General features: G+C 33.0%; 2 protein-coding genes across 51 annotated transcripts; both read left to right on the top strand.

Annotated features, from left to right (window-relative positions):
* Positions 1-750: 750 nt before the first annotated feature.
* On the top strand, positions 751-5,372 carry LOC112754910 (ricin B-like lectin EULS3). Its single transcript, XM_025802730.3, has 4 exons — positions 751-1,495; positions 1,585-1,707; positions 4,326-4,554; positions 5,133-5,372. Coding segments are annotated over exons 1-4 (1,020 nt in total). The 5' UTR covers positions 751-829; the 3' UTR covers positions 5,135-5,372.
* An 8,042-nt stretch (positions 5,373-13,414) lies between these two features.
* On the top strand, positions 13,415-18,373 carry LOC112754908 (probable ureide permease A3). 50 transcript variants are annotated; one of them, XM_072221145.1, is made up of 10 exons: positions 13,415-13,590; positions 14,019-14,284; positions 14,427-14,675; positions 14,822-14,960; positions 15,138-15,312; positions 16,000-16,091; positions 16,254-16,376; positions 17,027-17,152; positions 17,273-17,939; positions 18,050-18,373. In XM_072221145.1, exons 3-6 carry the CDS (start codon positions 14,439-14,441, stop codon positions 16,034-16,036), a joined length of 588 nt encoding a protein of 195 aa, XP_072077246.1. In that variant the 5' UTR covers positions 13,415-13,590; positions 14,019-14,284; positions 14,427-14,438; the 3' UTR covers positions 16,037-16,091; positions 16,254-16,376; positions 17,027-17,152; positions 17,273-17,939; positions 18,050-18,373. The 50 variants fall into 50 exon arrangements, with proteins under 50 accessions (XP_072077246.1, XP_072077248.1, XP_072077262.1 ...); XM_072221147.1 differs by having other exon boundaries at positions 17,024-17,152; XM_072221168.1 differs by having other exon boundaries at positions 13,438-13,577; positions 14,617-14,675; positions 16,000-16,019; positions 17,077-17,152.
* Positions 18,374-18,877: the final 504 nt, after the last annotated feature.

Genomic DNA, 18,877 nt, shown 5'->3' with positions numbered 1-18,877 from the left:
AAAATGCTTATTTAGAAGCTTGTCCATAACGGTATCGTGCACAATAAAGGAGAATATCAACTCGAGATTACCTTATGTGTCTGTAATCTGCCTTTGATGCTCATCAATGTCAAAATCAGCCCTACATACACTTGCATATTGCCCAGAAGTGGAGAGTGTGTGGAACAGTTCTTCATTGGCTAGCTCTATTCCAAGAAATGCTCATTTACAACTATAGCAGTGGTTACCTACTTTGGGAGATTTGGTTGGACCGCAATATTCTGATTTTTTAGGAAGAAAAATAGCCTAGGAAAGTTTTGTCCCAGGCTATGAAGTTTGCAGAGAAATTCATCAAGCACCGAAACCACCGAACTTTGTTTTGTTTTGGATAACTCCTTTGTTTTGTTTATGTTCTTTGATTCATTGAAGAATGTAATTATCATTTTTAATTGTAATAAAATAAATATTTATCTTTGCCAAAAAAAAAATAAAGATGTACAGTTAATCAAGAGTTAAGAATCGAGAAAATTTGAAAATGAAATTAAAGTTAAAAAAATTTGGTTAATTTTTTAGTATTTAAATAATTTTATCAAGTGAAATTATTTTTTATGAATATGATGTTAATTTTATTTTTTATTTAGTAAATTTGTCTATATTTAAAACACTCTTGAGTAGAAATAAAAAAATTTACTAAAAAAATAATTAGATTTAAATCCACATGAAATTTTAAAATACAATAAAATATGAATTAAATTAAATATACTATATTCTAGATTATGAATTTGTTAACTAGTTATTGGCTAATTTGAACTGACATTATGTAAGATTAGCTGTCCAATAATATAGGTCCATGTATCTCACCTCATTTTCCTTCTGTCTTTATAAAGTTCCTTTTTATTTTTTTCCGAAAACTGAAACCCACCATCGTGATTGTTCACCACCACCTATTACCATGTTCCGCCACACCCACCACAGCAACGACAACGATAACAACCCCCCTTACCCTCCACCGGGACCAAACTCCCTTCACAACCCTCACCAACCACCGCCACCACCACAACCACAGCCACACCCACCCTTCTACGGTGCGCCACAACCACCACCATCACACCATGAACCAGTTCCTCAAGTGTACCACACCTCTCACCAAGCACCACCACCACCACCTAACCCGTACGGTCACCCATCACCAGCACCAGCACCAGCACCAGCACCAGCACCATCTCTTGGCTCTGTTCACCATGTCTCTCACACTAACCAGTCTCCTTCACCCAACGTTCGCCACGTGTCACACGAGTCTCACCTTCCTCCCAACCGTGCCGATTTCGCTTCTCCAGTTTCTGGTACTGTTCACCATGTGAGCCACCAGAGTGGTGACGGTGCTGCTGGTGGCTCCGCCGCAGTTTCCAACAAGAACATAGTGAAGGTGGTCACAAAGGCCGATCCCAATTACTGCCTCACCATTCGCGGCGGCAAGGTCATCCTTGCGTACTCTGATCCCTCTGACGAGTATCAGGTAACGTTAGTTATTTGTTAGTTACCGATTGGCTGCTGATCTGCAACTTCAAGAAATGATCTTTGACTAATATTTTTGTTCTTTTGCAGCGTTGGTACAAGGATTTGAAATACAGCACAAGGGTGAAGGATGAAGAGGGTTACCCTGCGTTTTCTCTTGTCAACAAGGTCACCGGTGAGGCCATTAAGCATTCCGTTGGTGCCACTCATCCAGTAAGATCTCACTTTCTCGTATTCAAATTCAATTTCGATCTTCAATCTTGGAATACAAGTAGAATCTTGAAATCTTTGTTCCTACTAACAGGAATAAAAAATTGGCCTCTGTTATTCTCCCAGTTAATCAACTTCTCAAGTTAAGAAAAAAGAGGGTTGGCTTCTGCTACTGATGATAAACAACACAAATCTCAAGTTAATGGATCTAATAATTGGCTAATAACATTTTGCATTAGGTCCCTTAAGAATTTATGCCTTTAAGGAATAAGCTTATAGCTATGCATCGCAATAGAAAGATTGTGGGTGGTAGTAACATTATAAAATTGTTCACCTTCGGTGTCCTTTGTACCTCACCTTAACTCAAACTCAGAAATCGATTGGAATGGAAAAATGACTCTGAACTTTAGGGTGCTCCCAGAAAAGAATGCACTGCTAAGTAGGGTACAAAGATATGAACATGCCTCTTTGTATTTTACTGCTCTTTCTTCACTCTAAATCTAAACGACCATGATATGGTGGAGTTAGGATCGCATTATTATATTAGCTAGTTAGAGTTACTGAGAGAGTCTGAGTTAAGAGTGAGAGTTACTTAATTAGTACCAATTAGTAGGGGTGTCCATTATCCAAATCCAAAGCAATCCAAACAAAATTGTTCATCCAATCCATTTTTTGACACACCGCATGGATTGAATCGAGTTTTGGACCTACTTCTCAAATCTGATCTAATCCAATCCAATTCATACCGTACCGCAAACACCTCTACCAATTAGTAGGGAGAATAAGGTAGAAAGAAAGTGTCTTCGATTATTTGGTGAGTCTTTAGAGAGTAAAGGAGCTATAACTCTTCAAATTAGTATAATCCTTAGGGTTGTTGGCACATTGCCATTGATCCTAATTCCTAAACCCGAGCACAAAATGTATTAGTCCACAAGGTGCACATTAAACAACTTCAGTAACTTGTAAAATGCAACTTACTCTGCAGAAACAGGGGAATGTTTTGCATTTGCAGTAAACATTTTTCAGACACAAGGCTAATCATGTCAGTGAAATATATTAATCATACATTAAGCAATTGCAATAAGTCATTAGGAAAAACATCCTCTTACCACATTTATTTATGCATAACAAATAATCAAAAAGGGGTTAAAGAATACAAAGATTACCTTGCTTTAGTGGGAATATAAAATCTCTTCAGCATGCACGCAACATGAAGATTGTTCTATACTTTCACGTTCAAATGAAGGGACAAAGGTGCACTGTTATGGCTTCTAAGTATCTTAATAATAAGGGCATCGTTTTTTTTTCTGATTTTACAGCTTCAATTTTGTATATGGAGGCTACTTTGTTTAACATTTTCAAAAAAGCTGAATCAAATTTTTTTGATGACCAAATCAGCCGCTATATATTGTATATAAATACAGGTGTTGCTTAACTCCTTTTCAATGTTTATTTTGTATTTTAATATGTATTCTATACAGATGACTAATTTGATAACTGATTTTTATGGTACATGTTGCTTGATTGTTTGATTATTTTATAACAGTGAGACAAATATGTGCAAAGTGTTTTTCAGCTAAAACTAAAAAAAAAAAAAACTATTTTTTTATTAGAAAAAGTTGAAACAAATGTACCCTAAGTTTCGCCAACGAGCTATAGCTCAAATGGCATAATCTCCCCATCTTCATCTAGACGTCTTGGGTTCGAGTCTTACTCCTAATTTTGGAAAAAAAAATGTATCCTAAGTTTCTTGACAATTGATACTTATGAAGTGGTTTTGTGGCCTGTGTTGTTCTAAAGTACAAACTACCAAACCTGTTGTATTGGGATAGTTGCTTCTTGTTAAGACTAGTTTGGTAAATAGCTTATAAAAGCTAGTTTTTAAAAGTTGTAGCATTTGCATTTGGTAAATTAAATTAAAAATGACTTTTAATAAGCACAAGCAACAACAAGTGTGTTTGGTAAATTATTTTTTAACATTTAAAAATATTATAATAGACATTAATGTAAGAATTAAATTCAAATATTAATTAATATGAGGTTATATTAGACTTTTTAATTTTGATAAGCACAAGCCAATTTTAAAAAGCTTCCATAGGTGCTATCAAAAGCACCCCTAACTTTTAAAAGCAACACAAGCAAGAGTTTTTTTATTTACCAAACACAAAACAAGGTGCTAGTGCTTTTGAAAAGCACAAGCACTTCTTCGAAAAGTTTTACCAAACCAAACCTTAATATCCTTTGTGTGATTCTGTATTTCCTTTCAACCAAAATAAAGAAAAAGTCATTTCAATTTTCAAGGTTGAATCAAATAGAAGTGTAACACAAGCACCACTATAAGCATTTATTTTGGATTTTAACTTGTCATGACCTAGAAATGCAAAAATTCCCTTGCCCTTAAACTTTTTAGCACCAGAAAAAGGGGTGCATAGTATTTCTTTCTTTCCTTCTAAAATTTGAGAATTTGATTAGTGATTTCCAATTTTTACACTTAGTATATTTTTCTTTTAATTTTGGAAATTTTGATGATCAAGCTCTATAATATCTTATCAGTTACATGTCAGATTGGAGGCTTTTCCCCATAATTTCCTATATACTCAATACTTATAAGTTTTATGTAGGTTCAACTGATACATTACAATCCAGACGTCCTTGATGAGTCTGTTCTGTGGACTGAGAGCAAGGACCTGGGTGATGGCCATAGGGCTATCAGGATGGTTAACAATATTCGTCTTAACGTAGACGCATATCAGGGTGATAAGCGTTCTGGTGGTGTTCATGATGGCACTACTATAGTCCTCTGGGAGTGGAACAATGGTGATAACCAGCATTGGAAGATCATACCCAACTGTAAGTATTCCATGCAACCAATAAATCCCAAACTCTGTTGCATTATACTTGTTCCTTTCTGAGATGACTCATAACTTTAAGACCTTATCATAAATGGTAAATACTCTCTGAATTTTGGATGTCTGTTTGTGATTGGGTTAAATTTTAAGGTCTTTTCATCCTTCTAACTATCTCAGTTATAAGGATTCCGTTCTGTTGTGAGTTGAGTTGTTTCTGTTAGCTTTAGAATGATTATAGTTTTTTTAGTGATAATAAAGCACCCTAAAATGTTTTCCTAAATATCCTCTTAAAGATTAAATGAAGTAAAAAGTAAACACAATAAATGTATTGAAATATTTAATAAGGAATTAATTCTTCTTTATTTAGTATTTATGTTATGAGAATAAATCATTTCCCTAAGTTTTTACTGTCTACCCTTATTGATAATCCAGCTTCAAAAATGTTGAACATCTTTTTGGTTACTTGCTTGATTTCTAAGTTTCAACGCAAAGAAGAATCAATAATTCACATGTTAAAAACAAAAGCCCTATTCAAAATGGAAGTGTAACTCATCCTCCTTTTGTTGATGCTAAATGCAGGAGTTAATTGATGAACTTTCTTGGCTTTGGAGATGCGTTATTAATGTACTATTTCTCTATCCATACATTTATGTCAATTTAGGTGACAATTACCATATAGTATGATGATACATGTAGTTGGTTTATGTATCTCTGTATTCATATAATATATGATCTAGTGTGATGCAGTATGGACCCTTTATCTTATATGTATCACCTTTAAACAATTATTATGGATTAATATGTGGTTCAAACTTCTAATGTTCCTATATCATAAATTAACTTCATAGTTCATATTAGGTTGCATTGATGTTCAAATACAACATATGAAGACCAAGGAAAGATCAATATTTTAAACTACACCCTTGCTCCATTATCGTGTCTTTCTGACAGTACCATGGTAGAATAAACAAAATCAATTTTAACCCTCCCAATGAATTTCGAAAAATGCTATCTCTGATAACATCTATGACACCTACTGAGAGATTCTGTCGTTCCTGCTCAACCAGATATTTCAAACTAGTGCATAAAACCAACAACCCACTTCCTCCGAGCTTCCAACTCACAAAATGATCCTTCAAACCTTTGAACCCATTTACACCACCCTTGCCACATAAAAATACAAGCAAACAAACCGTTGTTCAATTGCTTCAACCTTCTTCCATACAGCACACATATCATCTCTACTATCAATTATCTCGAATAGGCCTATCATCTAGTTTCACTTCTCGAGCCATTTTTCTTTCCTTTTCTTTAATTTCTCTCTCCTCTCTTTTTCCTTCAACGTACCACATATCAAATTTCTCCTCGTGCATATTTGTGGACTGAATTTTCTCTCAAGAAATAATTGTAATTCATTTTCGAAAAATAGCGAATTGCTTACCAAACTGGAGCACGTACACTAAATTAATATTTACAATTGGGTAAACCACAAAAAATCACCCGAATTATCTTGACATTAACAAAAATCTTCCAAATTTTGTTACAAATATTTTTAAATAATTTAAAAACGTGTCAAAAATACCTAGCCATAATCAAAGACCTCGCGGTTAACAGAAAAGTCTGACGTGACTCATCACATAGGAAGTCAGCCCCATTTGCCACATTACTAATGTATGACGTCTCAGTTAACATTTTTGTTACGTTTTTTTAAATAATTTGAGAATATTTTTTTTAATAACAAAATTTAAAAGTATTTTTATAATTTGGATACATTTTTTTATTTACCCAATACAATTTGATATTAAAAAGTACTGAATTGCATATCAAAAAAATCTTGCATTTGCCTTTGAACAGTCAATGTGTACCATACTCTTGAGTCATGAAAGCCATTTAAGACCTTAGTTTTTTAATATTTATAATATTTTAATTTGGGAGAGAGACACTTGAATACTGGGCTACATTCGTATTTGGTGAGCCCATTTTTTTGGTCTGGTTGAGCCCGTTTAAAAGTACCATTTCCTTTTTATTTTAGACATAAAAGTTCCATTTCTTAAATGATTGGAATTGTGGCAAAGGTGTAGTCTAGGTTTATGTTGAGTAATATTAGCCCAAATCTGTTCACCTAAAAAAATATTAGCCCAAATCTCTTTCCAAATAATTTTTAGTAAAACATTTTAGTTTCTAATAAACTAATAAACTATAATTATCAAATTTTAAATCTTTTATTTTAGGATTTAACTATCATTAGTCTTTAGGACAGACACATATTAAGGTTACTACTAATAGAAGTTTTTAAATTTTTTATTTTATTAAATACATTGAAAGCTAAACTTTACATCTTTTCATATAAATTTTTTGTTAATTAATAACTTAATTTGTGTTCCTAGAATATATATTAACTAAATTCTTAATTATTGGACAAATTAATTCTCACATCAAATTTTTATATTAGAAACAAATGAGTTTAGCAAAATCAATTCCTTTAGTTATTTAAAAATACATGAAAGTCCGAGAAAATATTTACAATTCTCAAATCGATCATGATATATGTTTGTAGTCTTTGCCTGTACACAATATCCAAAACTAAAGGTGCCAGCATGGGCCATAGTCTGCTAAGTCCGATATATATGGATATATCTATCAAAATGGGTTGTTTGTGTAAAAAAAAATGGGTTGTTTATATGAAAATGTGAGAATATAATTATTATTTTTGGATTAAATTTAATAATTAAAATTAAATTTATTTTAAAAGTTAAAATTAAAATTATTGTTCTCTCTTTCTCTAACCAAAAGTAGAATTTTTTTTTCACATCTTTTTCTCTTTTTCTCTTAAGTTTGGATATCAAAAATTAAAATCCTAATTTTTTTAACATATCCTTGTACTACATTATTCTCTTCACTATTAATCTCATCATTGTATTTTTAGAAGTTTTTCAAGTAGTTGTTTTTTAAACATAATTTTGGCTTAAATTTATTTTTTATTTTTTATTTTTTATCAAACAAACAATTTATATATACTAATAAATGTATTATAATAAAAAAATTAAAGTTAAAATAGTGTAGATTAAAAAAATATTAATATATTATATTTTAAATTTTGTCTTTTCAGTGTCGGATTCTGGATCCGTTATTAGTTGTGAATGTAGGCATTAAGTTTGATGAGTTTGGAAAACTCTAAATTAAATTAGTGATGACTAAACATTATTAATATGATTAATTGTAAAATTATTAATTTGATTTTGGTTCATATGTGTTAATTAAATAATTTTGCAGTGCAGATTTTGCTATTGGGCCGAATATTAGCAAGCCCAATATGTTGAAGAATTTCAGCCTAGTACAAAAATGTTTAAGTTGTTATGGCTGAAGAAATAATTTATTAATTGGGCCAGAATTATGTTGAACAAGCCCAAAACAATTGTTGCCCTAAGACCATTAAAGCTTGGTCCAAAAATTTGATGAAGAGAAAGCAAATCTGCATGCTTTGTTCGGTCACCTCTTTCTCTCTTTAGTTGGAATTCAAATTTTTATGAAATAGTCTTAATTGCCTTGGTAACATGAGAGAGAAAATGTAAATGTGATTTGATGGTAATTAAATGTGAGCTACACGTTACAAGGCAGAAAAGAAAAGGGAAGTAGGTTTTTAATTGAATATAATTGATTTTAATTCCTTTTTTTATTTCATTTGGAAGCCATTTCTTTCTTCTTTCTCATTTCTCTTCTTACCTTCAGTCACCTCACTGTCAGAGAAGAAGATGGTAGAAGCAAGTAATCTGAAGAAAGGAAGCAGAGGCTAGGCATGGTAATGTAAACCTAACTCATTTTCATTTTCTTCTTTAATTACATTGCAAGTTTTTCTCTGTTCTCTCTCCTCTCTCTTTCGGTCATTTCAACAGAGAAAGCATGGAAGCTAAAGCTAGCCACCAAAGAGATGAAGATGCAAGCTACAAGACCATCACAATGATGGTAAGAAAAAGAAAACTAAAAGTATGTTGTGGCTAAGATTCTCATCACTTGTCGTAAGATTTGGTGAAGAGATCTTAGCTTCTCCATACCAAAAATGGTTGAAGAAGATTTTGGTCAGAAAAGAAGATCCTTGGAGGGATGGCTTGTTTCTGATTCTGCTCAACCACCACATGAGGTAGCTATAGTGGCTACGTGATGGAAGATGCAGAGATTGGAGCAGATGAATCTATCATCATCATGAAGCATCAAGGGTCAGGAGTTCATCTTGGAAAACAAGGCAAGGATGAAGGGCTCGGATTGATGAAGATTGGTGATCAAGGAAGGACTAGAGGTAATTGCATGTTGGGTTTTGCATGAGTTATCTCTTCTCTCTCTTTGGACGAACCGGTTCTGGTTGAAGAAGAAGAAGATTGGCTTGGTTTGTTTGGTTTCAACCTTGGAGGCTTCTCCCTATAAGTAAGGGTGAACAGTCAGGGTTTGATTCAAGGAGTGAGAGTGCAAGGCACAGAATTCTCATAGCTACCTAAGCTAACAGAAGTTCTTCTCCTTCAATGTTTTTATTTTGTAATTTTTCTATTTAATTTTGTCATGTCTTGAGTCTCATGGAAAAAAGGCAAACAGTGAGGTTTATAATGAAAATCCATAGAGTGGAAAAAGGCAGAGAGTGCAAAATTAAAAGATAAAAAAGCCATAGATGTCCTTAGAGGTCCTTTGTACATCTTTATTGTGTTTCATGATTCTGTGGGAATTCCCTTGCAAGTTGGGTTAGCACTTAGCAGTTGAAAGCTTGGCTGTGACCAAGTCAAGTTCAGGATTGGCGTTTAGATTCTGGACTTGTCCTGGATAGGAAGGGTAGTTCTTAGGGAGAATTGGTGTTTGTAATCAAGAATGATTATAGTGAAATTCCATCATTGTTTTGATGGAGACTGGATGTAGGCTGCCTTGCACTTAGCAGCTGAACCAGGATATATCTTGATGTAATTCTCTCTCTCTTCTACTCCATTTTTGTTTCTGCTGCCCAGGAGATAAAACTGAAAAATATCTCGTGCTGATTGACAGACAAAAAGAAAAGTCTCGTGGCTGGGTACGAGACAAAAGAAAAAGTCTCGTGGCTGGTTACGAGACAAAAAGGCAAAAAGTCTCCAGAAGTTGTTTCAAAGACCAGCAAGTGTTATTAAGTGAAAAAGGGGCTAAGATTCAACCCCCCTTCTCTTAGCCACTGAAAACCATCAAAGTTAAACCACATTAATATTTTTGTGTCAATTTAGTTATTCTACTCGTGAAATTCTGCTTACTTTTTAAGAAGTGATATTAGAGCTCAAAATTATATTTTTAGTCAAATTTGTTAAGAAAATATTTGACACAATAAAAAAGTTATGGTGCGATTCTTTTGAAAATGATTTTAAGTATTAACCAATATGGTTAATTTTATATTAAGTATAAATTTAAGTGGAGGTTTGTTAGTTGTGATTTAGAATGTCAAAAATTTGAGAAAAAATCAAGTCAAGGTAGAGATCATTAGATTTTTTGTATTTGATTTTTTATGTTTAAAGTAGATGACTCTTGAACACAGTCATAATCGTCTTCTCTGTGAAAAAAAGCTCTTTCCTTTCTACGAAAAAAGGTAAAGCTATGATGGAAGGTTACTACCGCCATTTAACCTTGATAGCAGTAACCCTAATTTCTCTTTTCTCTACTCTTTCATTTTTCTTTCCTTTTTCACCAATGCTTTCTTTTTGCTAAGGAACCTTCAATCAATACGGGTTCAAATGCTTTTATTGATAATAGTTTCAGGAATTGGAAGAAAGTAAATAGTGGAAAAGAATGTGCTCTTTTGAATCACATTGGCAAAGGTCCCAACTCATTCCATCATAAGGCGCTCAAATCATGTGATGATTTGATGAAACAATCACAATATATCGACAAGCTTCTTCATAAGCAAACATCAAAAGAGATTAAAAATAATCGAATTCGACTAGGAGCATCTATAGATTGCATTAGATGGTTGACATTTCAAGGTTGCTCCTACAGAAGACATGATGAAAGCCAAAGTTTAAGCAACAGAGGTAACTTTTTGGAAATGTTGAAATTTTTGGGATCTTACAATGAAAGAGTGAAAAAGAATATTTTGAAAAATGCTCCAAAAAATGCTAAGTATACTTCAAATGTTGTTCAAAAAGAAATTCTACATATTCTTGTTACTAAGGTGAGAAATTCAATTAGAGAAGAGATTGGAGATGCCAAATTTTGTATTATTATTGATTAAGCTAGAGATGAATCTTAAAAGGAGAAAATTATCATTATTTTGAGATTTGTTACTCTAGATGGTTTTGTTAAAGAGAGATTCTTTGATCTTATGCATGTCACTGATACTTGTGCAATAACTTTAAAGAAAGAATTGATTTCTGTCCTTTCTCATTATAATCTCCAAGTTGAAAATATTAGGGGTCAAGGGTATGATGGTGCTAGCAACATGCGGGGTGAGTGGAGTGGTTTGCAAGCTTTATTTCTAAAAGATTATCCACAAGCATATTATGTATATTATTTTGCTCATAGGTTATAATTAGCACTGGTGGCAGCTTCAAGAGAGGTACTTCAGATTCATGAATTTTTTACTCAATTAAACTCTATTGTCACTATTGTTAGTACTTCTTCAAAAAGACATGATCAATTACAAGAAGCTCAAGCAATTGAAAATGTAAACTTGGTTGCTCAAAATGTATTAAAAACAGGAAAAGGTGTGAATCAAGTAAGCATTTTACAAAGAGTTGGGGATACTCAATGGAACTCTCACTTTAATTCTATTTGCAGTTTGGTAAAAATGTTCACTACTACCAACATTGTTCTTAATAATATTATTGAAGACGGAACAACTTATGCACAAATAGGTGAGGCTTATGGTGTTAGTAAAATATTATTGTCGTTTGAATTTGTTTTTACTTTGCACTTGATAAAAGAGATTATGGGAATCACTAATGTTCTTTGCCAAGCACTGCAACAACAATCTCAAGATATTCTTAATGCAATGCATATTGTTTTTACATCGAAGTTATTTCTTCAACAATTAAGAGATGATGGATGGTGCAATTTTCTTGCAAATGTTAAACATTTTTGTGAAAAGCATGAAATTGAAGTCCCTAATATGAGTGCACAATATGTTTTTTTGGAAGAGGTTGATCTCGTCAACCAAGTGTGACAGTTGAGCATCATTATCGAATAGATGTATTTTTGGCAACAATTGACTCTCAAATACAAGAGTTGAATAGTAGATTTAATGAGCAAACAATAGACCTTTTGACTTTGAGTTGTGCTTTGGATTCTAAAGACAATTTCAAATCATTTAACATTGAAGAAATTAGCAAGTTAGCAGAGAAGTTTTATCCCTTTGATTTTCCTTTTAATGAGCTAAATATTTTCAAATCCCAGTTGCAACATTATCAGCATGATATACCAAATCATTTAAAAGGCGTTGGTACACTTTTTAAATTGTGCAACAAGTTGCAAAAAATAGGAAAATCAAGAACTTATCACATGGTTGATAGATTAATACGTCTTGTTTTGACTCTATCAATGCCTACAGCAACAACATAAAGAGCTTTTTCAACAATGAAAATTATTAAGACAATACTCCGAAGTAAGATGGCTGATGAATTTTTTGCAGACAATTTAGTCATCTATATAAAAAAAGAATTAGCAGCTATTTTTGACACAAATTCAATAATAGATGATTTTGAAAATAAAAAAAACGTCAAATAGCCTTTTCATGATATAAAATTGTAAGTGGTAACTTTTATATATTATTGTTTTACTTTGATTGAGATTATATATTTAATTTTTTTTTAAATTTTATCATTAAAAATAATAATATAAAATATTTTTAGTAAGTTATTAAACACCGTCTCCCTAAATAATTAGTCTAACTCCGCCCCTGATGATAACACCATTGTCCTGTTTTTTTTTTAATAATTAAATAAATAAATAAATCAAAACATTACACGATCACTACTCTTACACTAATCAATTAGATATATCACTCTACACATATATCATACTGTTAGAAATAAGTGTGTATGTCCAACAAAATACTATCATGAATTATTATTATTATTATTATTATTATTATTATTATTATTATTATTATTATTATTCCTTTTTATAAGAATAAACTTTTATAATTTATGATAGTGTCCTTAATTAAAATTAGAAATGAATAATTACGATAGAGATCGTAATAATGAGATATACGTTTTTTGAGTACTTTTAATTTAAATTATTCTTAATCGTAGAATCACTAAAAATGGGACATTAGTGATTCAGATATATATATATATATATAACTATTAAACTGACTCACTCTAAGAATTCCTAATGGTTATAGTTACCGTATATTTGTCAATAGGATATTCTTATGATGAACATAATATTAGAATTTTCCTTTGACTTGCGACTATCATAGTAATTGACAATGTATTTGTTATACTTTGATTCCGGACACCTAACACCCTACGGTGTTAGTTGAATGGACATTGGGTATGATTTAAATACTTGTAGAATTAATGATTAGTCAAAATGGAATCCATCAATTATGGTAATGAGTTTGAGCCACTACTAGAAAATTAATTATTACAGACGGATATTTCCGACGGATTTTATCCTACGGAAATACAGATGAAATTTCAGAGGAATTTTTTGTCGGAAAACAAAAAAATGAATTAGCATAAATTACAGACAGAAAAGAAAATCTATCGATAATTCTGTCGGTAAAATTATTTTTTTTCGTGAAAAATGATTACAGATAGAAAATTCGTCTGTAATTAAACAGACAAAAAACTACATTTTATTAAATTATTACAGACGGATTTTCCGTCTGTAATTTAAAATTTTCCGTCGAAAATAATAAGTTAAACCTATCATTACCCGAGTTCCATTCACAGCACACAAATCAAACCTAGCATTCCTCACCCTTCTTCTCCGTCAACGACTCAACGGGCTACTTCTTCTTCTCCTTTCTTCACCCACAACGTCACCGCCGGCCACCCTAACTGCCGCAGCCACCTTCTTGTCTCTTTTCATAGTGCTTCAATTTTCTAGCTAGCTCCTTATTATTTATTTTTTAGTTTTGAAATTCGTAAATATTTTGATCATCGGTTTGGGCACTTTGCATTTGTGTTGCTGATCTTATCGGCTTCTTCCACATCCTCGATCTGATCGTTGTATCATTCCCTTTCAGATCTGATTACTGATTTCCGTTCCTAATTTCAGTCTTGCTAACCCTAAAATTCATAACATACTTTGGGATCTCATCAACGGAATCTTCCCCTCTAATTTGTTAAATGGATATCAAATTAGGGGCGAAGATCGAAATCACTTGATTTTATTTTTCATTGAGGAACTATTAGCTACTCTAGTGGCAAAAAGATTAAAGTATGCATGAGTAATGATTCGTGTGGGTATCTGCTTGATCATAATTGCTTTGCTTTGGTGTGCCTTTCAATCTCTCAGGCAAATGCAGCTTCCGGAATGGCGGTCCATGATGACTGCAAGTTGCGGTTTTTGGAGCTCAAGACAAAAAGGACTCACAGGTTCATAGTTTTCAAGATTGAGGAGAATCAAAAGCAAGTCATTGTGGAGAAGCTTGGTGAGCCAGCTCAAGGCTACAAAGATTTCGCTGCTTGCCTCCCTCCTAATGAGTGCCACTATGCTATATATGATTTCAAGTTCTTATCCGAAGGCAATGTCCCCAAGAGCAGGATTTTCTTCATTGCTTGGTAATTAGATGTTTGCTTGTTTGTTTGTTCATATGCCTGCTGGTTGCTTTTGCTGTTGATTGATATTAATTTGATTTTCGTGTGCCTTTGTGCCTTTGTGATATTAATTTGATATTCTAGTTATAAATTAATCTCTAAACAGTTGCAGTTGGAAATGTACTTGTTGGAGAGCAAGGCGGGTGCCATAGTTTGCGTGCTTTTGTCCCTTTTCTTCTTGGGGACATGGCCTTCTATCTTGACTTTGTTAGAGAGGCGATGGCATCTTCCTCAGCATACTTATCTTGATTACTCGCTCACCAATTTTCTTGCTGCTCTTTTCATTGCATTCACAGTTGGTGAGATAGGCAAGAGCACACCAAGTGAGCCAAATTTTTTAGCTCAACTTGCTCAGGTGAGTCTCTTAAAAAATGGCTTTGTAAAATCTACGTCCTTGAATGTTTCAGATTTTCCAAAAGCTCTATGTTTTGGATCCCTGATAGTTACACACTAACAAAGTTCATATGCCTACAATTGGTTCAATAATTTGCTTATGTGCAGGATAATTGGCCCTCTGTTCTGTTTGCAATGGGGGGTGGTGTAGTCCTAAGCCTTGGGAATCTGGCCTCGCAATATGCTTTTGCTTTTGTTGGGCTGTCAATTACTGAAGTCATCACTGCAAGCATAACTGTTGTTATAGGTATAAATTAACTGATCACACAAAAATTATAACATATTCAGAATAATGCAGTTGAACATACTGTGTCAGGATGAGTGTGCTTATGCTACGATCTTATGTTACTTGCAATAATTGTTACTTTGTTAGCTTGCTTTCTCACTGAAATTTTGCTGCACTATCTTGTTCCAACTCTGACAGGCACAAGCTTGAATTACTTTTTGGATGGAAAAATCAATAGAGCTGAGATTCTTTTTCCTGGAGTTGGTTGCTTTCTGATTGCAGTTTGTCTAGGTTCTGATGTTCATTCTTCGAATACTGCTGATAATAAAGTCAAGCTCAGCAATTTATCAAGTGATTATAACGCTGGATCAGTGTATGTGTTGTTAGTTACAATTAATTTGATACGTGAACGTGACTATTGATTATAGACGTTAGATAGTTGCTCCTTTAATGACCGATTATAATTGTATCTTGATTTTGACCTTGTACTTCTTTCATCCTTGTGCACCATTGCCTTAAGGAAATTATTATCAAAGCCTCTATTTTAGCTTCTCTTTGGAAACAAAATTACCAAATGCCTATGCTTTGGGAACTTAGCAGTGATTATGTACAATAATCTAAATTTGTGAAAGAAATTGTTAGAGTGTACTAAAAACCTAGTCAACCAAATCAATTAATGTTACAAGCAGAAGCAGTAACTCGGCAAATGAGGAGACTCTTTTTCTGTATTATTTTTCTTCTATGAATTGCATTTCTTAAAGACCATTTTAAGTCCAGTCTGCAGTTCACTGTTCCTAAGGATCATTTATTTCCATCTATTTTTGTTAATTTTAACATTCTACTTTTGGAAGTCAAAGAAATCCAGTTGGTTTGAATTTTGGTTTCTAAATGACTACTATTTGACAAATGCCATGTTCATTGTTTGTACTCTTCAACATATTTTCTTTGCTAGTATTAGCATCCATCAGTTCTAGTTCTATTGTTTCAGTTCAGCGTTTCTTTTTCCATGTAATGATTAGCATAATGTGAATCTAATGAGCAAATTTTCTTCTTTTCCTAGGGACTCTTTCACAGAGGGAGGTAAGAAGCTCAGATAAGGTGTAATTTGCTATCTTCAACTTATGTTTTAGGCATTCAAAGTTAAGTTTTAAGGTGAAACATTCCCAGCAATTATTTTCTGCATGAAATGCGTTATTATACAAATGCTATATCTACCTTAGTTGCCCTTTATTTTGATTTCTTTTAAGATAAAATTGTATCACTATAATATGATTCACATTGTGGCTGACCATTTTCGTGCACAAACTCATTTAGGTCTTGACGTGATTTGCACTGATAGGACATTGGTCTTTTATGAGAAGCAAGAGAACTTGTCAAAATTATGGGATATTCTTGCAATTTATGCTTGGCTAGATAAAGATGTTGTCTATGGTCAAGGTGAGTTTTTATACAAGTGGGCCACTTGAATCTCACTTATTTGATTCTTTTTTTTTATTATTATTATTTTATAGAGAGCAATATTATATTTTGATATTCCTATTGATTTAAGTTTGAAGATCACAGAAGATCCTATTCCTATCCCAGTATTAGTGATAATTTCATGTAACTGCTTTTTATTGTTCTTTTTATTGTCAAAAGGTGACTATTCCACAAGTATGCTTGAATTTGAACAAAAAATAATTTATTATGTTAACAATACTAATTTTTTTAATGAAGCAGAGGAATGAATTTTTAGTTAAGAAGCAAAGGAATGAATTTGCCTGGCTATCCTGAAACAAAAGGAATCCTTACTAACTTACAAGCATGTCAAATTTAAAGACAACACTTTTCTTTTTCTATGCTCTCTCATTAATCAATACATACAGGAGAATACTATGTATGCCATATGTTCTTTTCTTCTTCCTTATACTTTCTCTCTTTCTCCTTCCTTTTTTATTTTATGGATTATTATATATATTATATTAGTATTTCATATTGTTCTAGCTAGACAAGCAAATCGGTTGCTTATCATTTGTGAATCTGATTCTGGTGAATTTAAAAATGGTAATTATTTCATTAAGTAATAAGTATCATTCATTTAAAAGTAGGTGTATTTCCTGTAAAAGCTTCTAAATTTGAAAGGAGATGATGGTTTCAGAATGAATGAAGTGCTTGTGTCATTGTTGCCAAAGATGTTCATGGAAATTCCTGAAAGTTTAGGCACATCTATAGAGGTGCTAATACTATATATATATATATATATATATATATATATATATATATAGCTTTTCATGGTTCAAGTGAATTTGAATTTTGTTCTAACTGTCTTGATTCTTAACAAGGACTCCTTGCAGGCACCTATTGACCACTGGATGGAGCAATTTTGTGATCCAGAAGAAGCTTGTAGCTGGTGATTCCATTGTGTTCTTGAGAGCTAAGGATGGTGATCTGTGTGTTGGGATACAGAGGGCCAAGAAGGTGGTAGTTGGAGGTGGCGAGGTGTCGGTGTCATTGGTGGTTGAAGCTGTGAGTTGTGGTGTTAATGGAAGGCCATTTGAGGTTGTGTACTATCCAAGGGGAAGCTCACCTGAGTTTTGTGTTAAGGCCTCAATTGTGAGAGATGCAATGAAAGTGAGGTGGTATTTTGGGATGAGGTTCAAGATGTCCTTTGAGACTGAGGATTCTTCTAGAATCAGTTAGTTCATGGGAACCATTTCTTCTGTTCAGCTTCTTGATCCCATTCATTGGCCTAATTCTCCATGGCGTCTTCTACAGGTACATCTTTTAATTGCTATTGTCAAATTTCTAATGAACCTAGATTTGTTTCTTGGGTTAATTTTGTCATGAGATATTTCTTTACCTTATTTAATCAAAAGTAACTGCAGTGGTAACAACTCTTTTTTGGTTCTTTTTTCTAATAATTGCCTTATTTGTTGTCTGAGTGTAAATCGGATATAATAAGGTAGACATCCTCTGCTCAGAAAGTGGGAAGCAGCGAATAATTTACATGTTCCTAATGAGGTAATAATGCTAACCTTTATAATTTACATGTTCCTAGTTATATTTCTACCCATATGAAATATTTTGTTGCCTAATTGGTCTTAATTAATTCTCTACTGAATTGGAAGCAGAGATAGACTGCCTCAATCGGATATACATTCGGCGGCGGCATGTTCGAGATGAATGAAGTGAAGGGTGGCAGTCCGTACGGTGCCCGAACTTATGCTGGTGGTGATGGATCAAGACAACCAACTAAACTTGAGTTGGAGCAAGCATTCCACCAAAGCAAGTATATTGCCACCATCACTAAGAAGCTCAAGAAAGAATGAAGCTATCCATAAATTAGGATATTGAATTCTGATGAGTCCACTAGTTACTTATCATCTAATGTATTCAGATTGTATTATTGCATGGAAATAATTGCTTCTTATTATAAAGAAAGCATTTTGTACTCATTGGTGTGTTTTTCTATTTGTATTTATTACATTTATATTTATTTTGTATGGAAACAAGTTTATTTTGCAATGGAAAAACCTAAAAAAAATTCTATTTTACTTTACTGACGGATTTACAGACGAATTTTTTGTCTGTAATCAGAGTGTGAGATGATTTTTCAAGGTTCAAATTACAGACGGAAAATTCGTCGGAAAGTTCGTCGGCCTAGGGAAATGGATGGAGAATTTACAGAGGAAAAATCCGTCGGTAACTGGGAAAAATCCGTCGGTAATTTTCTGACGGAAAAAATCTGTCGGTAAATAATTTTCGACGAGGCTTTTACAGAGGGACAAAATCCGTCGGTAATTTCGTCGGTAAGCAAAAATCCGTCTGTAATAAAGACTAAATCTGTCTGTAAATCTGTCTGTATTAATCCATTTTCTAGTTGTGAGCTCTACGATTATAATAAATGAAATAAACAATGCCTTGGCCAAGGGGTTTGAATGAATTAAGAAATGAGTTTC

The sequence above is a fragment of the Arachis hypogaea genome, chromosome 16 (assembly GCF_003086295.3).
Source record: "Arachis hypogaea cultivar Tifrunner chromosome 16, arahy.Tifrunner.gnm2.J5K5, whole genome shotgun sequence".
In the NCBI taxonomy this organism is placed as follows: Eukaryota; Viridiplantae; Streptophyta; class Magnoliopsida; order Fabales; family Fabaceae; genus Arachis; species Arachis hypogaea.
Note: the sequence above shows the minus strand (reverse complement) of the source record. Positions and strands in the feature narration are given on the sequence as shown.